Source organism: Monopterus albus, unplaced genomic scaffold (genome assembly GCF_001952655.1).
Source record: "Monopterus albus unplaced genomic scaffold, M_albus_1.0 scaffold457.1, whole genome shotgun sequence".
NCBI lineage: Eukaryota > Metazoa > Chordata > Actinopteri > Synbranchiformes > Synbranchidae > Monopterus > Monopterus albus.
In genome coordinates this window covers 152708-179423 of record NW_018128337.1, presented here as the reverse complement: position 1 = coordinate 179423, position 26716 = coordinate 152708, and the positions used below count along the sequence as shown (strand labels likewise).

At 40.7% G+C, this 26716-nt stretch overlaps 4 protein-coding genes across 10 annotated transcripts in view; 3 read left to right on the top strand and 1 right to left on the bottom strand.

The window, feature by feature from the left end:
* Positions 1-290: 290 nt before the first annotated feature.
* On the top strand, positions 291-14286 carry rad54l2 (RAD54 like 2). The gene is made up of 22 exons (XM_020587422.1): positions 291-493; positions 1753-1954; positions 2143-2431; positions 2519-2655; positions 2787-2927; positions 3039-3271; positions 3351-3533; positions 3657-3790; positions 3878-4074; positions 4240-4582; positions 4681-4858; positions 5019-5249; positions 6625-6743; positions 7172-7290; positions 8081-8180; positions 8273-8478; positions 8618-8793; positions 9116-9312; positions 12214-12398; positions 12558-12647; positions 12731-12823; positions 13022-14286. Exons 2-22 carry the CDS (start codon positions 1804-1806, stop codon positions 14038-14040), a joined length of 4521 nt encoding a protein of 1506 aa, XP_020443078.1. The 5' UTR covers positions 291-493; positions 1753-1803; the 3' UTR covers positions 14041-14286.
* Positions 14287-17579: 3293 nt separating this feature from the next.
* On the bottom strand, positions 17580-18983 carry cyb561d2 (cytochrome b561 family, member D2). The gene is made up of 3 exons (XM_020587425.1): positions 18839-18983; positions 18720-18757; positions 17580-18219 (listed from the first exon to the last, which is right to left on the bottom strand). The coding sequence occupies exons 1-3, from the start codon at positions 18969-18971 to the stop codon at positions 17716-17718; spliced, it is 675 nt and encodes a 224-aa protein (XP_020443081.1). The 5' UTR covers positions 18972-18983; the 3' UTR covers positions 17580-17715.
* A 57-nt stretch (positions 18984-19040) lies between these two features.
* Positions 19041-22561, top strand: LOC109952377 (THAP domain-containing protein 2-like). 5 transcript variants are annotated; one of them, XR_002273744.1, is made up of 5 exons: positions 19041-19121; positions 20153-20345; positions 20499-20600; positions 20681-20885; positions 21129-22561. XR_002273744.1 is itself a non-coding variant. In XM_020587424.1 (5 exons), exons 1-5 carry the CDS (start codon positions 19713-19715, stop codon positions 21101-21103), a joined length of 648 nt encoding a protein of 215 aa, XP_020443080.1. In that variant the 5' UTR covers positions 19511-19712; the 3' UTR covers positions 21104-22561. The 5 variants fall into 5 exon arrangements, 2 of the variants coding, with proteins under 2 accessions (XP_020443080.1, XP_020443079.1); XR_002273743.1 differs by lacking the exon at positions 19041-19121 and adding an exon at positions 19173-19258; XR_002273745.1 differs by lacking the exon at positions 19041-19121 and adding an exon at positions 19416-19492.
* A 1163-nt stretch (positions 22562-23724) lies between these two features.
* rassf1 (Ras association domain family member 1) overlaps positions 23725-26716 on the top strand; it is a 9057-nt gene continuing 6065 nt past the window's right edge. The window contains exons 1-3 of one of the 3 annotated variants that reach the window (XM_020587441.1): positions 23725-23886; positions 25083-25158; positions 25259-25589. In XM_020587441.1, the coding sequence (XP_020443097.1) occupies positions 25304-25589 (286 nt within the window). In that variant the 5' untranslated portion in view covers positions 23725-23886; positions 25083-25158; positions 25259-25303. Of the gene's footprint in view, positions 23892-25082; positions 25590-26716 lie in introns of all 3 variants that reach the window. The other 2 variants (XM_020587440.1, XM_020587442.1) reach the window with 2 other exon arrangements.

Below are 26716 nucleotides of genomic sequence, written 5' to 3'. Positions count from 1 at the left end.
AAAAACAGTCCTACCTGCAACATCCTGTAGTCAGAGCATAGAGCAAATCAACAAATGAATGAATGAGTCAGTCCATCAATCAACACATAGTTTTGTTTATTATGTGTGCTTTTTATTTAATAGTGACAACATATGTGTTAAACAATACCCACAACTGAATAAATAATATTGAGTGTGAAACAGTCTTATAAAATATATTAAAATTGAAGAGTTAAGCAAATGGAATACTTCTCATACTTCGTCAAGAGTTGGGCTGTTTTATTTTATTTTATAATTTGACTTGTCAAATGTTTCTTTGTTGACGGACTTTTGCACTCCTGGAACCTTACTTGGAGTAACCTTTACGGGGACGGCATTTGTGGTCACACTGGAAAAACTGGAAATTAGCCGTGTTTATCGGTTCATTTACACAGTTACTGTACGTATAATATACTGGCCATTGTGAACACCAACAGCCAAGTTCACCGAAAAGTATAGCGTAGCCGTATGCAAGGTAAGCTCCAACATTGACCTGAACTGACGAGTCTTAGCTAGCTCTGTGTTAGCCTCGTTGTAATGTAGGCTAGCATTAGCTATTGAACGTTACACAGTAGCCTATTAGATTGTTCTCTTGCTACTACAATCAACAAAACAGGTGGCTCTCCAAGGAAAGCTGTTTTTCTTCCAGCTCAAGTTGCAACCAGCCATCCTGTTTTGCTACTACTGATGGACAATAGGGGTTACGTGGTTCTGGCGTTTGAATTTGCGTTTATTGTGTAATTAGCATACTGATGCTGACTCAGCCAGGTCTACAGTCTACATTTGTAGTTTGGTAGCACAGTAAGCCAGCCAGTGATGGTTGCTTGATGTTTACTTTAACGAGCAACAAGAACAACATCAAAACGTATCGGCTTCGGAGGTGGCTGTATGCTACTTGCTAACTGCCTACATCCCCGGCCATTGAGAGAAATCTCTCCTATTGGTCACGTCACATGCAACGTAAACCCGTTAGATTCAGCACTGATCAATAATTGCATCCTTCTAAATTGACCCAAATTTATGACATTCAATGTGTGATATATACTGATATAAATACACTATATGATGATTGTGTGAGCCTATTAAAACAGCCTACTTTGGACAGATGACAATAGGATTCGGCAAACAAAAAAATTAATATAATATAGTACAGTAAGTTGTTTCATGCTTTGTTATCAGGTAATCCTCGCGCTCACCACATTGTTTAGATGTGTGGTTGGATTTTTTTTCATGTGGTTGTAATACTTACGTTGTTACCAGTTTGTATAATAAAAATTCCATACCACCATAATCAAATAATCTTTAGTATGTTTTTAAGTATAACAAACCAAGAGTCACACTAGTCATCAGCTCCAGACCTCAGAGTACAAGTAAAATCTAATCAAATTTGCAGTGTTTAAGATTGTTTCCTCCCTTGTCATTGGCATGTGTCTGCATGTTTATGTGTTGTTTGTTTATATCCTTTTGTCAATTTGTGCTGCTCCAGTGTAAGATTGTGCTCTCCAAATAAAGCTGAACTTGCACTAAATGAAACTTTTGTAGTCTAGTGGCTAAAGAATTAGTCTATTAATCAAGTAGTGGAGGGACTTCAGAAATTAAACATTTGTGATTTTGATGATCGAACAGCTGTTTTATTTGTTTAAGAAAATCATATTGCTGTTTTCAGTTTCTCACTATCAGCTGACAGTCGGTATAAATTTTAATGTAAATATGTTATGTGTTTCATTACTTTAGGGCTCCTGATGAAGGTGTGCAGGTAATACTTTGAGAGCCCTGTAAGACGCCATGTCTGAAGAGGCAATTTCAGAAAGTGACCTGGAGCCTAGCCTTAACAGTGAAGAGGAGTATTTGGAAAATGAGGAGGAGGATGACGACAATGAGGACACGGAGGAAGATGAGGATGAAAATGATGGAGATGATGAAGAGGATAGCATTGGTGACTGTCTTTCTTATACCCCTTATGACTGTAATGCATTTCACTGCCTTCTTTGACATAGATAAACAGACAAAAGAGCATCTAGTTAATTGATAAATTAGTTGAAATTAAAGTAATGTATCAGAAAGTGGTGCTTGTTAACTATTTTTTGAAGACTTCAACTGAAATGCTGTCTCCTCACTCTCAAGATCGACCTGTCAGTGCCCAGAGCAGGACAGAAAGTGCTCAGGATGGAAGGGACACCGCCTCATCTACCTCTGGAGAGCCTTCCCCTGAACCTTCGTCTCGTCCTGGATCCTGCACACCCTCCAGATCTGCCTCTCGTTCTCAGCCTCCAACCAGTCCAGAGAACTCAAGCCACAGCAAACCACCTTCTAGCAAGAGCAAAAAACAAAAAGTCTCTAAATTAACCAAACTGCCCAAGTGTTCAAAAGGCTCCAAACCTTCCAAGCCTGCACACATGAGGAAAAATATCAGGTAATCTGTTTGATGTTTTCCAACAGGTAAATTACATAGCATACTTTAATGTTTATCTGTAACCTGTCTTTTTTCCTATGCTTATAGGAAGCTGCTGAAAGAGGATCAGCTGGAGGCTGGGACCAAGGCTGCTCAACAAGAAGAGATGGAGAGGCGGAAACGTCTGGAGCAGCAGAGGAAGGACTTTCCTACACCAGCCCCAGCCATGCCCAGCTCTCAACTAGGTGACTGTTACACTATCAGTGAAGCTATACCTTTGAATGGTTCTGCTTCCAGTCATATTTCTGTTTGACATATTTTGTAGAACTTTTCCTTCAATTCTACATTTCTCATGCCCTTTCCATCTTTCCAACAGTGGACACTGCTTCACTTTTAGGTGAAGTATCTCACTTGGTGCCCGGTCTCCTGTGCAAGGAGGACGTGATCTGTCTGGACAGCAGTGGCGATGAAGATGAAAAGGTGGAACCCAAGTTGCCTGCACTTGCCATTAGAGATGGTAAGATATATGATAGCTCTGTGCTACTATAATGCTCTTATTTCCAAGTGATTCTAAATAATATGAGAATTGAGCGAGGTCTCACACAATGTTTATTTCACAATAACCCAGATATAATTGAGCTCAGTTCTGGGGATGAGGACACCCAGCGGATAAGCAGCGAGTCAGCTGATGAGGACACTGGTGGCACCACCAGCTCAGAGGAGAGCAGCGGGGCACATATCAACGATGCTCTGAACCTGCCAGATGCACAGGGTCGTGTCCTGGTTAATATCAATCACCCGGCAGAGGAAAAAGACATTTATCTCGCTCCACAGCTGGCCAAGGCTGTCAAACCTCACCAGGTATGCCAACCACCTCATTCTCTTTCAAATCTACTGTCCATCTTGTTTTCTTACAGACATTCTTCCCTTCATCTCAAAGATTGGGGGGATCCGGTTTCTCTATGATAACCTCATCGAGTCTCTGGAGCGGTATAAGACCAGCAGTGGCTTTGGCTGCATCCTTGCTCACAGCATGGGATTGGGCAAGACACTGCAGGTCATCTCTTTCATTGATATCCTACTGAAGAATACTGAGGCCCACACAGTGCTGGCCATTGTTCCTGTGAGTATTTTAAGTGTATACTCTTTAAAAAAGGTACTCATTAGATTGCACTTTCATGTTCCTGAAATCACCATTTTATTTTGTTTAAATTTACTTCCCAAATGTTTGTTTCCTTTGTACAAGGTGAACACACTTCAGAACTGGCTGACAGAGTTTAACCTCTGGCTTCCACCTCAAGAAGCCTTTTCCTCTGACACTGACCCCGAACTCATCACTGGCCGCACATTCAAAGTTCACATTCTCAACGATGAGCACAAGTATGTAACATGCAAAGTTGTGTCCAAGGTTAATTATTTTCTTTTAAACATCTGATTTGTTAATCATGCTGACTGTGTGACCTGCAGAACAACACTGGCCCGGGCCAAGGTTGTGGAAGAATGGTCCAGAGATGGAGGCGTGTTGCTCATGGGTTATGAGATGTACCGCCTATTGTCCATGAAGAAGAGCTTTGTTATGGGCAAGAAGAGGAAATCAAAGAAGCCTGCAGGACCAGTCATCATTGACCTGGATGAAGAAGATAGACAACAGGAGCTCATGAAAGGTCCACAAGACTTCTAATGGTCAAAGCAATCTTGTGAAGTTTGTCTGTGTGCCATAAAAATGTAAATGAGGATAAGAGATACAAATTACAAACATAAATGTGTTGTGTAATTTATATTTACTAACTCATTCACTCTGTCTTCCTTTATTACTTTGTGTTTTTCAGGTATTGAAAAGGCCATTGCACGGCCTGGTCCGGATGTGGTGATCTGTGACGAGGGCCATCGCATTAAGAACTACCACGCCAACACATCACAGGCCCTGAAGAACATCCGCTCCCGGCGCAGAGTAGTTCTCACAGGTTACCCATTGCAGAACAACCTCATTGAGTACTGGTGCATGGTAGACTTTGTTAGGCCTGACTTTTTAGGTACACGCCAGGAGTTCAGTAACATGTTTGAGCGGCCAATTTTAAATGGGCAGTGTATGGACAGCACACCTCAAGACGTCCGCCTCATGCGCTACCGCAGCCATGTGCTGCACAGCCTGCTAGAGGGTTTTGTCCAGAGGTAAGCTGTCAGGAATTAGAACATCACATCAAAAAGACATAGCTGAGTGGAAAATACTTTACTATTCATGTTCTTTGTGGTGCTTTTCTGGTTTAAAGACGGGGTCATGATGTCCTGCGGGACCAGCTTCCCTCCAAGGAGGAGCATGTCATCTTAGTGCGGCTCTCTCCCATTCAGAGGGCGCTATATAAAGAGTTTATGAAACGCTTCAGAGAAGCAGGAAACAGTGGCTGGCTCGGTCTTAACCCACTCAAAGCCTTTTGTGTATGCTGTAAGGTGAGAATGCTTTCCCTCCTGTTAGGTAGAAACCTCTGATACTGAATCCACACATTCATTCTAACAGATTATTGGGGAATCAGATACATTTTTAATGTGTATATTTAAGTCTTGTTGTCATTTTTGAGTCAGTAGCTTCCTTATACCTTGATCCCTCCAGATCTGGAATCACCCAGATGTTCTTTATGAAGCACTGCAGAAGGAGAATCAGGCCAACGAGCAGGACCTGGACCTGGATGACATCACTTCATCTAGTAATCCTCGTTGCCCCGCACCTGGTGTTGGCCTCAAAGCCAAAGTAGCTGACTCAAGCAACAGCAAAGTTAACAACACCCTGCCACCACTCAATACTTCCCAAGATAAAGCTAATCAAGTCATTACATATGAATGGGTATGTCCTGCCAACAGTCCAGCTGCAATAAAAAAAAAGACAAAAAAAACAACCTTTCTAATGGATTTGTGTTTCAGGACATATTACTTGTGCCCATTAATCTACACTCAATAACCCATAATTGCAAAGTAAAAAAGAAAAGGGTTCTCCTTTACAAAAGTGTTGAGACCCTTCGCTGTGAAATTCCAAATTGTGGTCAAGTACCTTCTGTTTGCGTTCATTGTCTTGGAGATGTGTCTTTAAACCTGACTGGAGTCCACCTGTGGCAAAGTGAATAGTTTAGAAAGGTACACTCCTGTGTATAAGGTCTCACAATTTCACTGTCTCAGCAGCACTCCATCAATCAAGCCTTTATAGTAGAATGCTCCATGGAAGTGGGTAAAAGGCCTGCTTGTAGTTTTCCAAGGATACATGAAGAAAAAGATTCTCTGGACTGATTAAAAGTTGATCCAAATTGGTCCAGACTCATTAAGTGGTTCAGCCCAGTCCAGACTAAGGCTGTACTTGTACTAAGCAGTCCATAATGTCCCCAAGTACGTTTGACCCCCAAAGTCCAGTTAGTTTGACTTTTTGCAATTGATTGTACTGTACAATGCCCTGGCCCACGTGAAGAGGTGGACGTAGGCACAGTATGGATGGTGTGATTGCTAACTGTGCCTGAGCATGGAACTTGAACCCAATGTGCTAATACAAAAAGCTGCATTGCAGTGCCAAAAGCGTGCACTGGGACTGAGTGTTTTAAGTGCATTGTGAGTGCAGGCCAGCGGAGGAGGGATGAAGATCGTGCTCAGGCACAATACAAGTCACCCGTGCCTAGTTTGAGTAAATCCTTAAAACCCATAGAACTTTTGTGGAGAGACTTGAAGATGACAGTTCGCAGATGCTTCCCATCCACTTTGATGAACCTTGAGGGAATTTGCGAGGGAAAATGGGATGATCTCCCGTGAACCAGGTGTGCAAAGGTTCCTGAGACTTACCCAACAAGACTGGAAGCTGTAACTGCTGCCATTGGAGATTCTACAAAACACTTCTTCTCAGAATTTTTAATAAAAGTGCAAACATTTTCCATATTTCATTGTGAGTTAAGTGTAGATTAATGGGCAAAAATGGTAGTTTTATCCATTTAAAAGTAAATGTGCAAAACCTGAAGGGGTCCAAAAGCTTGCTTATTAAAGCTTTTACATCTCCAGATCCATAATCAGAACTTGCCACGCAAGACCTTTGGCACATTTTTTTCTGCTCAGGGCAAAATGAACAGAAAACAGCATCTGCCATTTGCCCCCACACAACTAACAGTGTACATTTGTTTTGCCTGGGGTTTGTTGTTTACAATGCCTTGATATATGACTGCAATTTTTTCATTTGTATGGTTCAGGCAAAGGACATAATGTCAAACTACCAAACAGGAGTTCTGGAGAACTCTGCTAAGATGGTTTTACTCTTCCATTTGATTGATGAGAGTGTGAGAAGAAGAAACAAGATTTTGGTCTTCAGGTAAGTCCTCCATCCAACATACTGTTTGTGGCATTAAACACAAGTCCACCATTAAGCAGCTTAGAGAAGAAGTAGGCTGACCTAATTAATCAGAATGTTTTCAGAGCTTTTAAGTAACCATGGGAAATTAATATTTTAATCTTCCTATGTCATATTAAGTTTCCTGCTTCTTTTTCAGATTACTTCTGTAAGCAGGAATTTCACAACTAAACAAGATTATGACCTTTAATGAAATAAAATGTATGTGCATACAGCGGATTGTTAAAACAAATATCTGGATGATTGATTGTAGCTCTTGAGTATACCAGTCTTCAGAATGTTGCAGTCACTTAATGTCTATTTTATTTCATAGCTGTTACTTGTTTCATACAGGAGACCACTTACTTTTCTTAACCCTTATTATTATTTTTTTTCTGTGTACATGCTAGTCAAAGCTTGTCCACCCTGACTGTCATTGAGGACTTCTTATCAAAGAGACCCATGCCAGCCCACTTTGCCTCCTCTGACACGCAGAGCCAAAACTGGGTGCGCAACGCCAATTACTTCAGTGAGTGATCCATTCTGTGCTCTCCTCCCAAACCAGCAACTCTGCAGAAAGTGATTCTTTCTTCTTTTTTTTTAATACTGAAACCTCAAAGTGCTGATTGTCTTTATTGATTTACTATCACTGGCTGCAATTTTTTAAGTTCTCCCATCTGATTATTTGTCTTGGCAAATTTACAATGTGCTCTGGATAGAAGCATGTTTAGGACCAATCTATCTACAATTTGATATGAAGTACTACTTCTAAATATAAATAAGGATGTTTTCAGATTAGGCACAATTGTTTAGTACTGTGCCCGAGCATGACTGCAGATACGCTTTCACATTAGCAACATTGTTCCATGCCCCAGCACACTTGCGTATGTACACAGTCTGATACAGTAGGTGGTAGTATCCACATAGTTGGTTTGCAGCCTGCCAAGAAGAAGAAGCAACCACTTGCATCATCAACTGGGCGACATTTGTTTCTGTTCCACACACATGTAAATACTGATGAACACTTCCTTAAATCTCAAAGTTTTTCTGTGTAGTATCCAGTTGTCTTTGTATGTTTTCATCGGCCCAAATTTCAAGCAAGCATTTTACTTCTTTGTTAATCCGCAGAGATCCTTTGCAGCTATGATTGGTAGTGTTTTACCACCCAGACCTACAAGAATTCAGTATAAATGCTCATGATTTAAAAATGTCCCAACTTTATCCCAGCTTAGGTATTAAAAAAAATATATGAACATAATACAATCTACTTCATTTTGCTGGAAGTCAAAGGGTGTTAGATGATGTATGTCTGCCTACAGGATTGGATGGGAGTACATCTGCCTCAGAGAGAGAGCGACTTATTAATCAGTTTAATGACCCAGAGAACAACACAACCTGGGTCTTCCTGCTTTCTACCAGGTACATGTTTCTGCTCTCTATGCTTTAAAAATGTGTCTCACTTCCTTCACACTTGTAGAAACATTGCCTTTCATTTTCCATGTTCCTTTCAGAGCGGGCTGCTTAGGTGTAAATTTAATTGGAGCCAACCGCGTTGTCGTGTTCGATGCCTCCTGGAACCCATGTCATGATGCCCAAGCAGTGTGTAGGGTGTACCGCTATGGTCAAAGGAAACCCTGCTATATTTACCGTCTTGTTTGTGATTACACCTTGGAGAAGAAGATCTATGACAGACAGGTCTCCAAACAGGTCATGTCTGGTATGAGATTTCTACATGTGAAGAAGAGCCATTAGTATTTCCAGTGAAATTTTTTTTTAACCAGATCTTAGTTTTCTAGTTACTAACATCTGCCTGAATTAATCCAGTCATAAAACCTTGTGTTTTTATGTGTTTAAAGACCGTGTGGTTGATGACCTGAACCCAGTGCTGAACTTTACTCGTAAGGAGGTGGAATCACTGCTGCACTTTGTAGAGGAGGAGCATGAAGCTCACAAAATTTCTATGGAATCCCAGCACAACTTTGAGGAAGTGATACATGAAGCCTGTGAGCTATATCCACACCTCATCACCAAGGTACAGGTGCATAATAGGTGATACTGATAATAGACTCTGGAAGGAAAGCAGTTTGGTTGTTTGATGTTTAGGGGTATGTGATAACTTAAACTGAATCTTGTGTGAGGGCCCATCGCTTGAAAGAATATGGACATGCCTAATTGGGAAGATGAAAACCACATAAATTCTAGTAATAGTTAAATTTCCTTGGCTTACCTTGTAATACTAAAGTCCTACCTGGAAAGACCTGAAGTCTGTATGTCTGGTTTATCAGAGATCAACTTGCCAATCGCATGAAAATTCCTGCAGTTGATCTGTAATTCAGTTTCCCTTTTTCCAATAGCAACCTTTCCATCATGAGTCTCTGCTGGTGGACAGGAAGGAGTTGAAACTGACCAAAGCAGAGAAAAGAGCTGCCAAGAAGAGCTATGAGGATGAGAAACGAGCCTCTGTGCCCTACTCGCGCCCATCCTATGCCCCCTATTACCCAACCAGTGATCAGACGCTCACAAACATAGCAGCATTTAACCAACGCGCCTGGTGAGTTTCTGATTATATGTTGTACTTTGTGTTGCTTTTGTTTAGTTGTTTGGGTGGCAGCTAATACCTTAGTTCTGTTTCTTACTAGCTCATATCCTCAGTTATAATTAGGTACATTCTAATCAGCTGGGTTTTCTTAATATTCTGTGGTGCAGTGGAATAAAGTTGTCCTCTTTTTACCTCTGCCCAGGGCAGGGGTTATGTTTTTGCCGGTCTTTATTTGGTTTGTTTGTTAACAGCATAACTCAAAAAGTAATGAACAGATTTGGATGAAATTGTTTGGAGAGGTAGGGTATGGCCAACGGAATAGTATATTAGATTTTGGTGCTGATCCATATCATAATTGGGACACACATATTTTTAAAGATTATTCACCATTGTGAGTGCTGCAAAGGCTGCTTGACTGTATGTGGGCCCCCTTGTGGCCAAAGCGTGCATCTATAGCACTGGCATTTTATTAAGTTGACTTTTTTTTCAGGTGACAAAGTAACCACTTAGACTGAGAACATGTGGTCAGTCTATCCAAGTAGTGCCAATTTAGAATTTGTTCTGATATTTTTGGAGTTGTGAGTACAGACGTATATACTATACAGTGGTGTGAAAAAGTATTTGCCCCCTTACTGATTTCTTATCTTTTTGCATGTTTGTCACACTGTAATGTTTCAGATCATCAAACAAATTTAAATATTAGTCAACGATAACACAAGTAAACACATCATGCAGTTTTTAAATGAAGGTTTTTATTATTAAGGGAAAACAAAATCCAAAACTATATAGCCCTGTGTGAACAAGTGTTTGCCCCCCTGTCAAAACACTGGTTTATCGCACCTGAGTTCAATTTCTCTAGCCACACCCAGGCCTGATTACTGCCACACCTGTTCGCAATCAAGAAATCACTTAAATAGGACCTGCCTGACAAAGTGAAGTAGACCAAAAGATCCTCAAAAGCTAGACATCATGCCGAGATCCAAAGAAATTCAAAACCAAATGAGAAAGAGAATAATTGAGCTCTATCAGTTTGGAAAAGGTTATAAAGCCATTTCTAAAGCTTTGGGACTGCAGCGAACCACAGTGAGAGCCATTATCCACAAATGGCGAAAACATGGAACAGTGGAGAACCTTCCCAGGAGTGGCCGGCCGACCAAAATTACCCCAAGAGCGCAGCGACAACTCATCCAAGAGGTCACAAAAGACCCCACAACAACATCCAAAGAACTGCAGGCCTCACTTGCCTCAGTTAAGGTGAGTGTTCATGACTCCACCATAAGAAAGAGACTGGGCAAAAATGGTTTGCATGGCAGAGTTCCAAGACGAAAACCACTGCTGAGCAAAAAGAACATAAAGGCTCGTCTCAGTTTTGCCAGAAAACATCTTGATGATCCCCAAGACTTTTGGGATAATACTCTGTGGACAGACGAGACAAAAGTTGAACTTTTTGGAAGGTGTGTGTCCCATTATGTGTGGCGTATATGTAACACCGCATTTCAGAAAAAGAACATCATACAAACAGTAAAATATTGGTGGTGGTAGTGTGATGGTCTGGGGCTGTTTTGCTGCTTCAGGCCCTGGAAGACTTGCTGTGATAAATGGAACCCTGAATTCTGCTGTGTACCAAAATATCCTGAAGGAGAATGTCCGGCCATCCGTTTGTGACCTCAAGCTGAAGCGAACTTGGGTTCTGCAGCAGGACAATGATCCAAAGCACACCAGCAAGTCCACTTCTGAATGGCTGAAGAAAAACAAAATGAAGACTTTGGAGTGGCCTAGTCAAAGTCCTGACCTGAATCCAATTGAGATGCTGTGGCATGACCTTAAAAAGGCAGTTCATGCCCGAAAACCTTCCAATGTGGCTGACTTACAACAATTCTGCCAAGATGAGTGGGCCAAAATTCCTCCACAGCGCTGTGGCAGACTCATGGCAAGTTATCGAAAACGCTTGATTGCAGTTGTTGCTGCTAAGGGTGGCCCAACCAGTTATTCGGTTTAGGGGGCAAACACTTATTCACACAGGGTTTTGTAGTTTTGGATTTTGTTTTCCCTTAATAATAAAAACCTTCATTTAAAAACTGCATGATGTGTTTACTTGTGTTATCTTTGACTAATATTTAAATTTGTTTGATGATCTGAAACATTACAGTGTGACAAACATGCAAAAAGATAAGAAATCAGTAAGGGGGCAAATACTTTTTCACACCACTGTATGTACATGTCTGTGTCTATGGTTGTGAGGGTTCTTTATCTGACCAAGCTAGCTCTATTAGCAGGCAGCTACATCTCGTTTGTAGCAGTCTGTCGACAAGAACGCTGGTGTTCCAACTGTGCATTTTAGCTGCATTTCCACTGTCAGAACCTAATGAGCGGTATGCCGCATGCTTCCCTTTACTGTCACCCGCCATAACCTCACAAGTTGATGCGGATCATCCTACTTTGCTTCACTGTATTTTTCTCTGTGTTGGCCTCAAGGAACTGAGGCTATATGAGGAGTTGATCAGGCAGTTGTTGTGAATGTCTATCATGTGTATCATTTTTCTTGAGTGCTTGCTCAAGGGGGATTTGTTGGGTTTTTCCTAGAATACTGTAAAGTCTAGACCTTACTGTGTCCTTGTTGTGAATTGGCACTATAGCATACAAACAAAATTGAATTGAATTTAAAAACTTTCAAACTAATAATGATATCCAAATGCCAGCAGTAGGTTTTTGTGATCATGCAATCATATATGAGGGTCAAGCTATCGTCGGAATATTGCTTTAATGGCATTATGAGGAAAGTGAATTGCCCTTGGTGCACTCTCTGAGTGTTGTATAGTTGTCTAATGAAATTCCAGCACACTAGACACTACTGCTAGAGGACTCTACAGTATGTGTATGGTCATCTCGTGAGTTCACTGCTCATATTTTTAGGCGGCCCATGGCACGGCCTGATGAAAAACCTGTGGCAAGTGTCAGGCCCATCCAGTCAACCCCAATCCCCATGTTGCCTCGCCATGTCAGCATGGGCATGGTTGGTTCCAGCTCTACTGGCAGCCTGCCTGTCAATAGCCTGGAGAAAGCTGGAGTCTACGTGCAGAGGATTGTCACCACAACAGGTAATGTGTAATATTTTGAATGTTTAAATCACTGAAAATACCAAACCAAATCTATGATTTATTTAACCAATCAATTAAATTTCAATGGAAGAAAAATAAATTATGTTCTGAATTGTAATGATCAGATATTAACATCAGACATGTTGTCTGGATCTACAGATATTGTTATCCCTGGAGCTAACAGCACAACAGATGTTCAAGCTCGAATTAGTGCAGGAGAGAGCGTCCATGTTATCAGAGGATCTAAGGGTAGCTGCAACAACATAATTACTCTCTGCATACAGAATATTTCCATAAACCCCTTCCATCACTTAAAATTTTCTCCAACACAGGTACTTACATCAGAACCAATGACGGCAGAATTTTTGCTATTCGATCTGGAAAGATCAGTAGACCAGCAGTCGGGGGCTCTGCTGCTTCAAGAGGTAGAAATTCAAATTTGTTCATTTCTAAATAGTTTTGCATTACACCCATCCAAGTAAGTCAAGCAACTTTGAGGATGGTGGTGTTATGTTGCTGCACCATCGTCTTTCAAGAATAGACTTTTCAAGAACAATGTTAGAGGCAGAGACAATGTACATGTTACCAACAATTTTGACTGCATTTCTCTGTCCCCTCCACAGGAACCCACGGTTCCCTGGTCTATCCAGTCAGTAATGGCTGTTCTTCTCCTGTGGATCAGCAGCAGCGCCCTAACAACGGGGAGCAGCGTTCTTCCCCTCCTTTAAGTTCTGAGATTATCAGAGAACTCAATCGCTACAGTTCATCTGCAAGTGATGCAGCCTCTGTCATGGGGAACGAATTGCCCTCACCCCAAGATGTGTCAGCTGTACCGGCAGGGGACAGAAGCAGTTCACGAAGCAATCAGACTAGTGGTCTCAGTAGGCAGCTTGGTGAAGACCTCCTGACCCCGGCATCAGAGATACGGGGCACCAAACGCAAGAGTACTGACAGCCAGGGCAACACACAGGCCGGAGGCAAACAGTCTTCTGCTTCAACACGTTTCCCTGGGCTGTCCATGGGCTCCACTGGACTCAGTTTTCCCTCTGTGGGTCTGAACTCTTCCTCCCTACTGGGTAACCTAGGACACATGAGTCACCCACTTCTCATGGGTGGCAGTGGTGGACCATCATTCCTTCAAACACCAGGACAAACACTGGCTGACCTACAGACCATGTTCTCCTCTGCAGGCTCAGACCTACTGAGACAGTCAGCCACAGGGAACGGGCACCTTCCCACCCCCTCCTCATCCTCATTGTCCACTGTTTTCTCCTCTGCTTCCACCACCATTCCTCTGTCATCTACAGCCTCAGCAGCAACTTCTGCCTCCCTAGCATCAGGTGCTATGCCTCCATTCTTAATGAACCCCAATGTGGCTAGCCTACTATCTTCAGGCTTCCCTCTCAGCTACAGCCAGTCACTGCTCTCTGAGCCTAGGATGTTCCCCCACTCTCTACTCACTGGGTCAGGGGGGTTACCAGCGCCTAACTCCAGCTCTACTACATCGAGCTTCCTCTCCCATTACAACAATCCCACCTCCAGCCTGTTAGGGGCAGCTCTGACCCAACCGGACAGACTTCAGAGTATGGAGAACAGCGGCAGTAGTTCTGACGATGACGTCATAGAGGTGACAGGACAGTAGAAACTCACTAGTTCTGCAGTTTAACAAGCAATCCTATTAATTATGGTTAATGAAGTACATTAGGGATGGGAATGATTTTACTTTTACATGATAAAATTAACCAAATTCATTCTGTTACAATATCTACCCTAAACCATAAATTGATGATTGCTGCTCTTATGTATTGTTACGTTCTGAATGTGCGAGCACAACAGAATGCAAGAAAGGTCAAGAGAAAGAAGTGACATTAGTGGCGTGAAAAAAAAACAAACAAACAAGTATAACTTTTCATGAGCTAAAAGTGTTAATGTTAATCCTGAACACATATAAAGAAGCTGGTGAAAGCTATGATGAAGTTATGCATGGTTTGGGTTCAGTCTTGTTGTTAGACTTAGCCTTTTGAGCAGTTCCCATTCACGGTGATCTTATTAAACCTCACAAATACACACAGACTCTCACCTGCAAATGAGAGGAAAAAACTTGTACCTTAATGATTTTACTAAGTCATTATAACAAATCCTAATGCTGAATATCCAAGACATGTTCAGCTGGATCAACAGAGCAGTGGAAACAGTTTGTCATACAGGGACCAGCTTTCGAAGCACACCCTCTCCTGCTACATGCGTTAACAAGACCTTGCTGTGCAGTTAGTTTTATTTCCTCTGAATTCAGATGGAATAATGTGATTAAACCTGCTTAATGTTGGATTTTCTCACGATATATTGCTGTGAAACAGTCAAGCGCATTTAAATTTGACTTGCACCTACACGTGGCAGCTGTATGCACATGCTGAACTCTGATTTACTCATTTTTCTTCAGCAGTTTTCTAATAAACAAACCTGGAAAGCTACAGACCACAATATATAAGTCATAGGAGCTAGAGAACATGGTATTAACATTTGTCAGAATCCGCTTGACAATATACTTGGAGAAAATCCTTCATGGCTTACCTTTAACAACAGAAACTCTAAGCATTAACAGCATATTTTAGCCATTAGCAATTTGATAGACCTTGTAGCATCCTCTGTTGAAGGGATATGTGTGATACTATAACTGAACATGTTGATACTTTGTAAATAACAGTCATTGTTTATATTGTAAGTCAGTACTGTGCAGTGTGTAGGTTTCAGTCATAGAAGATGGTTTATTATTACAGTGACTATCAAGATGATGAACACACCCTTGCATTAATGCTGGGGAAACAAGTTTATGTTCAACTGTAGATTTTTTTTAAACTCCAATGAATGTACTATCATGTTAGCTTTTGATAACACAGGGGCTGGGACATGGATTTGGACTGTGTTCATTCATTTTTAGCCTTAAATAAAACAAAGGGGTCTTCAGTCTTAACATTTATCTTGGTACATCCTTTTTTACAGGTATCTCGGAAGAACAACTAAGCATTTACACAGTCCATGTCAAATTCAAAACACAGCTTTAGGGCTTGTTCATGATGACTAAAAGCACGTAACAAGTGTGAAAGCCAAAAGGAGTGCAAACAAGATATGTTGCTAGTTCATCCGCAATAACTTTCCACCTCTTTTGTTTGTTTTACTGAAGTGTCCCCAACATCTGTTCATATATCTTCACTGTGTCAACCTACATACTGCGTGTAGTTTTAATAATGTCATAATTTCCTTGTGGCTCATTTTCAGAAACTCTAGAGGACAAATATTACCTAAACTACAGGAGCAATTGCATCTTGAGTGTATAAAACCTTAAGTCAGTGTCACCACCAGCCATCAAACCTGACATAAAACTCTTTGATTTTAACCAGCAGTGACTTTGGCAGAAGCAGGTCAGGCAGTGTGGTGGCCTTTCCAAACTGACTGCACCATCACATGGTAGCTTTTCTCCTAAATGCAGTGTAAGTAGCTTCTATCAGTAGTGTCAGTCAGTGTAGGTCTGCTGTGCTTTAGGAAGTTTAGGTCTTTGCTGTTCTCTGTAGCCTCATGTTTCTGTGTTGTGATGACACCCCAAGGTATTTAGATTTAGGAAAGTCAATTTACTCTATTGGTAAAATAGGCTCCATGCATTGGTGATTAGCCTTTAGAAGACACTGGATAACCTGAGACAACAGATACAGTAATTCCCTGTTACATTACATTTTTTAATGGTTTCCTGTGAGGACCTTCTTTCTCCTCAGACTGCTGTTCACTTCTTGTTTTATTTGCTACTGGCTCCTTTGTCATTCTGGATGCTTTGTTTGTCTTCAAGGATGCTGCAGTTTTCTTCTGTATGTCTTGGGAACTTAACATTTGGTTTGTTTCAGATTATAAAGTGAAGCTGGCACTTTGAAAAAGTATCATACCATCTTACAAACTGTACAAGGTACTGACCCCGTGTCCTTATTCTCAGTCTTCTCATTTGCTGGAACATTCAGATCTTGGTAATCATCCGTTTATAAAAAGTCCCTTTTCACCGTTTGTCAATTATGTGCATTTTTGTTTTATGGGACTGTTTCATTTAAAGGGTTTTTATAACTTCTTAGTGGGGTTCACTCACCTGGCAGTTGTTTCCCTTATTTCAGTGTAAGAAATGTATTTATTTATGATGGAAAATATATGTTTTGTAATTGCATTTTTTAATCTTTAGTTCATGCTGACCCATTGACAGCTGATCCAGTAAGAATTTCGTACATGCAGCCTAGATTGAAGCAGAATATGACTGTGTTATCAGTGTTATTTTAACAATAAAACACTTCTATTGTAGTGTGAATCCTTTACAGATGCCTTTAATTAAAGACATTTTCATGACATTTGATGTATTCAAACATGACTAAATCAGTAATCAATGGCAGCATTAATAGTCAAAAGGCAGGATAATAAGTGAGGTACAAGAATTCAACATGAAGAGAACCTATATTCAGGGATATGGCCAGTATTTTAGAAATACTGAGGTCACAGGTCCAAAGACTCAAAAGGTTTTTGACCAGCTACTGCATGTTCATGTTTTAACTTAATAATTTCATAATGTAAATTTTATCTACCCATATCTAAATGCTGTATCAAACTCTTCATAATGCTGTTTGTGGTCTCAGTAGATAATATTTAAAACTTAAGTTTAACTAATAAAATTAATTTTTCAGTTCTATTTTAAGCTGTTTAGTCTAACACAAGTTTACAGCAACGCTAGCAGAACACTGAGACTCTACTAAATGCTACTACGAGCACAGTGATGATACCAACATGATGTTTACCATGTTCCCCATTTTTATTTAGCCTGTTAGCATGCTAATTAGCGCTAAACCCAAAGTCTATCATAGGGCTGACGCTTAGCGACAGACAACCACACACACCCATACAAGCAATTTAGAGTTCCCAATCAATCTAAGCTGCATGTCTTCTTGCTGTGACGTGACAGCACTAACCACTACACTACAGGTGAAATGTAGCTGTCAAAGGAAAACTCCTTAGGTAAATAAACTGCACTTAAAGTTCCCCCAAAGAAAAGAGGACAACAGTAGTGTATATGTAAAAGGACAATGTATGGCAAAGTATTACATTATCCATATTTGCTGCTGGTGCTTCTTGGAATGACAAGTCCATCAGACAGGACGCTGTATGCACAGAGACCAGTTAATTTTTGACTTTTATACAACTTAATTGCACATAACTGAAAAAAAAAAATCTGTTAGGTTAAGTTTATACACGTGTCTGTGACAGTTTTGTCGAAGTGCTGATATCATGTCCTCGGTCAGGACTGCGACCTTTTCCTAGCCATGTAAGCATTTGTGATTTGGTTCATTATGACGAGGGTGCTGAGAGCAGGGCAGAGTACTACCAGGTACCAGGTGTATTCTCCGACAAAAGCAGTGAACCAGGTAGAGCAGAGGCCAAGGAGCAGGCTGGTGCTGCCAAGCAGGTAGGTGACAAGTCCAGATGCTGCGTGGTAACGTTTGAGTTTGGCCAGCGACCAGCCTTTGGCCAGAGAATGGTAGATGAGGGGCACAGCTGCCAAACACTGCAGCACAACTGCACACACTGTGATCAGGCCCAGCAGACCATGCCATGAGGTGAAGTGTGATTTGTCATTCAGGTGTTTGTTGTAAAAGATGGCTGCCAGACCCAGGACTCCACAGGACGCACAAAGGCACTGCAGGACCCAGTGAACGCGGCCTTTGGTCTTGTGTGGAAGCGTTTTGATGGGGGAGCCATGGGGGGAGAAGAGGAGTATGGCTTCTGTCATGAAGAAGAAGAACTGGAAAAGAAGAACATGAAGCACGTCAACTAATATACATTTTTTTTTTATTATTTGCTCATCTGTACCTTATTTTTTCATTTATTTGAGTGTTTGGCCTATAAAATGTCATAGAAATATATAGAATATGTTTAAAACAACCAAAGATTTTGAAGCCCAATTTAACATTTAAGGGACCAAGTGTGAAAACACCCTGCATATTTGAGAAAATAGTTTTCTTAAAATTTACTTAACTGGATGATCAATTGTCAGATTGAATTCATTTTCTGTTGATCAACAACTCCAAAGGTGCAACAATTATTTGATTAATGAATCGAAGTGGAAAGGAAGTTAATATAAATATAGTTCGTTTCAGTCATTTTCGAGCAAAAGTGGCAAACACTGTCTAGTGCAGCTCATAAAGAGTTTCTGCTTTTCTTTGTCATATGAGAAAAAAATGAAGATTGAAGAGTCTAATGTGGTTACAACTGAAAACATTTCTTTTCACACTTTAAACTTACAGCCAGTGTCATGAAGAACGGATGCCAGGAAAACCAACCTAAAATAAAAGAAATCAAGTTAACAAATGGCACGCTGGAGGACAGTGACATGGAAATGTCTGAATAACAGGAGCACTCACTTGTACCCGGTCGAGACAGAAGTGTAATGAGAACAGTGAAAGCAATGCAGATAAAGTGGGTCAGCACTGCGGAAGCTGCTCTGGCATAACGGTAGATCCCAGACTCGGATAAAGGCTCTTTGTTGTGAACCATGTTGAAGCCAAGTTGTTACGTGGACCCGGACAGTTAATCAGTAATCGACACACTCCAAGCTGCGAGGATTCGCAGTTTCGGCCAAACAGGAGTGGGTCTAACGGTGGATGAAGAGTGACCGATACCTCATCCTGCTGCATCAAAGAAGCCGTGGGTACTAGATAACTGTATCTTTGCTGACTATATCTGTTGCTATCAGTTCAACATACTACAAAATCATAGTACTGTACCCTGGCCGGCTACGTTGCAAAGAGCTGAACTCCTCCGCTCACAAAGAAAGCTTCCGGGTAAATTTTCAGAACTTGTTTTGCCAAACAACCACCGCTCCAAAATATACAACATGTGTGTTTGAAAGACAGAGATACTCGTCTCTGTTAGACATGTATTGTTAGGTCTAGGCTGGCAAAGGAAAAATAAAAGCACGTAACAAGTGTGAAAAGGAAGGAAAAATAATACGAAAAAGAAAGGAATTAATAATGAAAAAGACATTAGGGGCGCTGCTGGGAAAGGCATTGTGGGAGGTACGTTGTTTTCAAATCAACTACTAGAATCAACTATAAAAAATGAAAGAAAAAAGTCAGAGATGAGCCAGTTGAGTTAAATGTAGTATTTTCCTGTCAATCTACTGCGCTACATGCCACAGTCCAGTAGATGTCGGCAATGCGCTACTAAGTTGGTGCCCAACCGCAATGAAAACGCAAGGAAAAAGTGGGCGAAGAAGAAAAAGACGATATCCGCCGTATGGATGCGTCTCTCTGGCTGCCATATTGCAGCGGTTCTGAGCAGTTTAAATACTATAAAATGCCAGATTTTTGTGCTGCTTTTGGATGTAGTAATGAAAGAAACACCAAAACCAAGGAGCAGGGAATAACATTTCACAGGTTAGAAATGATCTTACAGTGTTTTATTGTCATGAACGTGTTGAATTTTATATAAATAATCATCCTAAGCTAAGAAAGTCCTTGTTGAAGCTAAGTTAAGCTAACTATCAGTTGAAGAAACAAAAGGTGTAGATGAGCAGTAAATTAATGTACTGATAAATTATACACCGACGTCATTGAACGTGTTATTGTTTTAAGTAATGCTAAATTATCCACTTTAACTTGTTTGTTTACAACTGTGTCACGGTGCTAACATGACAGAAATTTAGTGTTTTTTTTTTCCTGATGGACTTGTTTTAGGTTCCCAAAAGATCACGTCAAAAGACAGACGTGGACATTAGCACTGAGGAGAAGGGACTTCGTGCCCAATGACCGCTCCGTTGTCTGCAGCAGTCATTTCAAGGCAGAAGACTTTGACAGAACTGGACAGACTACTCGTTTAAGGGAAGGAGTTGTCCCCTCAGTTTTTGTATTCTCAGACCAACTTTACAAAGTAGGTGCCACTGGGAAATTGTTTCTAAATAATAACAATTTTTCATAGACTATTAATGTCTCACTAACATTTTTGATGCTCTTTAACCCTAACAAAAATTAAGTCTTATAATTTGTAGATATTATCTTAAATAACCATTAAATTCCTCTTCAGGTGCCTAGTACGCCCAGGCTAAGCAAGACCTCACAAAAAGCTGCTTCAGAGTGTCCAGATGTTCATGTTCAGCCATCAGAGGACCTTCAGCAGTCAGCCTCAGTGAGTGACACAACTGTTGTACTGATTGTAACGTATAAAATTAGTAGAATCATTTAAGTTTGACCCTACCCTTTTTTCAGGATCATCAATATGCCCTTGACCCAGTTAAAGTAAAAAAGAAGTTAACAGAGGCTCAGGAAATGGTGGAGGAGTTGCAACGGGACTTAAGAAATGCCAAGGATCGGGAAAGAAGACATAAGAGGACAATGAAATCCCTGATAGAGGATTTAAAGCGCCGAAATATGCTGACAGAGGAGCTGCAGCAGAAGCTTGACTTCTATTCTGGTTGGTTGAACAGTCCCCTCCTTTTAAAAACATTAAGTATGTGTAACATATAATTTTGTAGCGTTTGTTGTATTATCACACAACATTAAATTGCAGTCTCACAAGAGTTGTTAAATGTTTACTGAAAAATAAGTTGATCAAATTTGACTGTGACATTCCTTTAATTCAGTATTCTAGTTTCTCAAAATCTAATTTTCTGTAACATTTCAGTACTGTAATAATAAAGGAAGGAACATGTTGCAGGCATAGAGTTCCATCATCAGTCCTGCCCAAATGGTGACGTGGAGCTACATGCACAGGCTAGAAGATGCACAAAAAGAAGATCTGACTGCTGCCAACAGGATCACAAGAAAGCACATAATCTTCAGCTCTCAGAAAATGAAGGTACCCCAGGCAGCACAGACATTAAATCAGTCTGTGGGAAAGACTCTGTACATGCTTGAGGATTTCTGGATATCATCAGTTCAGATTGCTCTCCGAATTTATTCTGAAGTGAAGTGTATTAAAGTTTTACTTTCCAATATTGTGTAAATGTATTATACAGTGTAAGGAAATAGGGCTGCAACAGTTTGTTGATTTATCGCTTAGTCGATCAACAGAAAATTAATTGGCAACAATTGTTATTAATTGAGTATAAGCAGAAACTAAGCATTTTCTGTTCCCTGCTTCTCAAAATGTGAGAATGTTTTTTAAGTTTATATCATCACTATAAGACTGAATGGTCTGTAAACTGATTTTTTTTTTCCTGACATTTTAGGCTACGAGATTCAGTTTGTTATTAAAATAAACAATAGATTGATCAGTAATGAAAAGAACTGATAGATGCAGCCCTATGAGAAACTCTACCAAACTGTTTTTAGTCTATTATAAACACGATATTTCTATGTAAATTGTTTGGCAATGAATAGACATGTTAGTTGTGTTTCATTGTGTGTATAATGTCATTGTTCACCAGCTTTAAAGCATTTTTTTTTTAACTGAACTAAGTTGTTTTATGTCAAAAAACAACAGAGACCCTTATGCCAGAGGCTTTAAGGTACCCCCACCCTCTTTATGTCTGTTTGTGTATCCCGCCACGTCTTACATGAACTGCCACTGTTTAAAGTGTGTTTAGTTTTTTCCTAGAAGAGTGAGACTGGACTCGGTTGTGACCTGTAATAGACGAGGTTAATCACAATTGTCCAGATAGTAGCACTAAAACATCCGAGTCGGACATCTTTAAAAGGAGCCCAGTGTTGTAATGCAAATAAGTACATTTACTCAAGTACTGTAGCCTACTGTACACATTTTAGGTACTCAAGTATTTCTATTTTGATCTAATTAATTCTTCTATCAACTACATTTCAGAAGGTTTCTTGTTTTTTTTGTTTGGTACATTCATCTGACTGTTGTAGTCTATGTTTCTAGATTTTTTTCATTACTGCAGTCTAAATGAGAGGTTAGCCCACATATACATTATTCCATAAATCAGCAACTTTTGGAGCTAAAACCCAAAAGAGGAAAATTAGTAGGCTACTACTAGGTAATAATGGAAAAATTGTAATGATAAACATTAAATAAATTTAGTGCATGCAACTTTAGTTTAGTGCATGTTTTCCAACTACCCATGCCCTACCCACTGCTGAATACCTGGATCATGTTTATTCAATCAGAAGATGGAAAATACCATCTTAGATGAAGGTGGAGCTAGGACAGACAAAGTGAATTTAGGTTGGAGGATGGACAAGTAAATGTACAATTAATACTCTTAAATGAACATTAAAACCGCCTCCTAATGAAACTGCTAAGCTGTGAAATGCATGTTAATATCTTTATCGACTATTTACTAGTGTTAGTTGCCAAGAGACATTTAAGTTATTTAATGCTTATTGTTGAATTATGTTGAATGATTAAGAAATGCATTAGTTACCTATTAGTTAATACGTATTACTGTATTAAGTACTGTTTATTACCCTGATTGTAAAGTGTTACCCTTGCAACTCCACAAACCTAGATATTCCTTCCCTGCCTCTGAGGCCTTCTTCTCTCTACAAAGCCCTAAAGGCTGAATGAACACTGAAGAAACGAGCACTCCATGGTACTGCAACATGCACATTTGGCTTGAGACAATACAGTATAAAAACAGCCCTTTATCTGCCATCCATATTTGAGCTTGGAGGCTTTTTTTGGGGGGGGAGTGATTTCCAAATGGCCCCTAATCAAATATTAAACACTCTATTCATTCCAAACAGTCTGTTCATTCCAAACAGTCATTTAAGTACAGAGATCAACAATATCATTTTACACACATTCTGTCTTTCTATTTGGCAACCAGGTGAAACATAGCTACTATAAAGCAATTGCTTATTAAAATAATACTTTCACCTTTGGTCAAAATACATACATTATTAATATTAGTATATATAGTTAACTTTTTTATTAGTTGTTCATTGGTAATTCGTTATAGATGAGTAAATGTTTAGTTGCCAGTTTATGGAAAATACCCTGGACCGTCTTTTTCCTATTTTGTAATAACATAGTTCTAAATATTTGCATTAATAAGTATTAGCCCTAAAGTCTATGTTAATAAACTACTCATTGCCACTTTATTTTTTTAATCAAGGACGAAGATAAAATACTTCACAACCTGGCAACCTTGAATCTGTTATGATTAGCCTACTGTTTTATTAATGCTCTACAAAGCAGTAGGACATGATTCATTGAGCCTTAACAAAGCTGCCCAAACCTACGATCTCTGGTCTTAAAGAAGTGGCCCCTCCTTTCTGAAAACACCTCATGACTTCACGTTTTCCTATGTGTGAAAACAGTTACTCCTCCTGTGCTGCCTCTCGGGAGGTTTAACACACTTTGGGGATTAGTCGGTAATCCCACACCCAAAGTGTGCATGCGCAAACTAAAGTGCGCGCGTCGGGTGAGGGACCGATCGTTACGAATTCAACAACAAACTGCGATCGCTGTTCACGTTTCCTTTCCGATAAGTGGCGCTGATGGATTACACGAGGTAAGGTAATTGTTTAACTGCGTGTTTGTCAGCAAATGCAAAGATTTTGTTCGGTGTCACTGTGACAGCTGAGTTAGTATTTCCGTTTCAGACTGCAGGATTAAACCGGGCTGTCCCGTCACTGCTTTCTGCAACAAACGAGGAGCAATAGCCTCGTCTAAAGTTGTGTCGTAGAGACCAAACCTCTAGTTTTATATTAAAATAACCTCATATGACAACACCAGAAAAAAATGCATGGCTGATCAAAGTGCTCTTGTCTTGTGTGAATAACTGCGCCGTGTGGTGACCCACTTGGCAGAAAGCATCCCGGGTTGTTCATAGTCAAGTCATGCAGCTGCACAGGGAAACAAATGAAACTTAAGTTTTAGACGCACCTGTGAACATTTTCCACTTATTCTTTTTCCTCCTGTCTCGCCAGAGAAATGTATTCAGTTCAAGTTTTGTTGGCATACTCAGTGTGCAATGAATAGCAGAGCATATAACACCTGTCATACTGTATTCTATTGGTTATTATAGATAAGTAAACAACAACAGCCGCATATGATACTACACAGCAGTGTGCAACCTAGAGCAATGCTTCATGATATTTTGTTTCTTGTCTATAATCACAATCTGTTAAATTACTAGAGAATAACAAAGGGAGGAAAACTATATTTGTTTTGGAAACATAGTGGAGAATAAGTAAAAAGTAACATAAATAGCAGAGAAATACTAAAGTAGCCTAATGACTTGTGCAGGCCATGAGTAAATGTGCCTCTCTTTTATTTTGTTCTTGTTTAATTTTATGACATTCCACCACTATACGTACATGCAACATTTGTAGCTGTCATGAATAGCCCACTGTTCTTGTGTTGAAAATTTGAAATCAAGCCTCAGGACATTTCCAATATGTCACCAGTTATTTCTGAAATGACTGATTTATGGTAAAGTACATAGTTTGTCAGGAACACAAAACCATATGAGCTGTTGCATGATTGCAAAGAGTAATACTCATCTTGTCCCACATTTTAACATAATCATATGATTCCTGGCATCAGATAACAAAAGTTAATCTTTTGCTTTTCGGTGTGTAAAGCACAACATCAGTGTTGATTTTATGATTTTTTTTTTTTTTTGCTTGAAAGTCAGATTGTTTTGTATTAATAACGCCCATGTTTGCCCACATATGAAGAGTGCATTGTACAACTGTCTTGCAGCTCATGAAGACTTGGTGGCCACTTTTTCTTCTGTACAACACACCAATGTGGAAGTGGACTGAATCAAACTGACCTGGTGATTTGTTTTAACATGTGCACATTTCTTCCGAGCCTGACATTCACAAAATCCTCATTAAGGATGTGAAAGTGCACATATTAATGTTGTTTCCCCTCAGGGATGGTTGTTCACTTGACATGTCAGTGTCTGCATCAAAGACAAGATGTATAAGTGTGAGTTGATTGAGCTGAAGGACCTCACTGTGAACGATCCCATCGAGCTCACCGCTCCTACGGCCCACACGGCCCTGGCACCTGTAAACCCAGGTCAGCCCAGCCCCTTCTATGTTGTCCGTCTGGTTGGAGACAGCACCAAAGCGCCCGGCTGTCAGACAGGAGAGGCTGGAGCAGGTCATGACTTCCAGCCCTACACTCACACTCATCTCACTTGGTGTGACCTGTGTGGGGAATTCATCTGGGGTCTTTATAAGCAGAGTTTGCGCTGCACCAGTGAGTAACTTCAGCTTATATGAATGTGTAAGAAATTGTTAAAAGGACAGGTTTGGTGATATTCTATATTTTTGTATTGTCAACATATCCCATGAAAAGACAAACCACCACTGAACTGCTACTATTCACAAGCATGTGCAAAGCCTACATATGTTATTTATGTGTGTCACTGGGCTCCATTGTTACCGAAAAAATGTTAGGAACGCTCTGGTAGGGACGTGAGCGAGTAAAAAAATGACGGACCCAGGTAGCTGACTTCGGTGCAAGAAGTGCTCTATTTATTTACAGTGATGATAAATATGTGTACAACCAGGTGAAGGAATACGGAGCAGAACCGGGTGTCGAGCGGCAGTCCTGGAAAACATACAGTCAGTGATGTGATGAGATGATAAGGAGGAGGCCGGGCTGCGGATGCTAGGATTCACTCCTGGACTGGTCATGATGGTTGGTTGCTGAGGGACAAAGTCAGAGAAACAGCTAATGCGAGACTGTGCATCGACCTGCGTCGTGGAGTGATGTGGAGTTGAGGAGGTCTGTGGTCCAGGGAGTGGAGTATAAATAGGGAGGAGATAGACAAGGCACAGCTGGGGATAATCAGGAAAGCGGGGCAGGTGAAATGGATAGAGCAATCAGAGTGAGGACGCAAACTAGCGTGAGGAAAGGAGGAGAGGAAGGTGCAGCCGGGCAAACCTGACAGGACCCCTCCCCAAAGGATGGATCCCAGACAGCCAAACCACCATCCCAGGGAGGGAGGGGGGGGCCACCGGAAGGAGGGACTCACCGGGGCCCCCCAGGTTTGTCCGGGTGTGCTTGATAGAAGGAGGTGAGAAGGGCAGGCTCTAAAATAAAGGAGCAGAGAATCCAGGACCGCTCCTCCGGACCATAACCCTCCCAGTCTACCGGATATTGGAAACCCTAGCCCCTAGGGTGGACATCCAGGATCTGCCTGACGGTGTATGCAGGGCCACCGTCCACTCCAGGGCAGGAGGAGGTGGAGCCGGTGGTGGACAGAGGGGACTGGAGGAGACTGGTTTGACCTGGGAATCATGAAAAACTGGGTGAACACGGCGTTGCAGTGGGATGTATAATTTCCTGGATGGTGAAGGGCCCTAGGAACCGAGGTGATA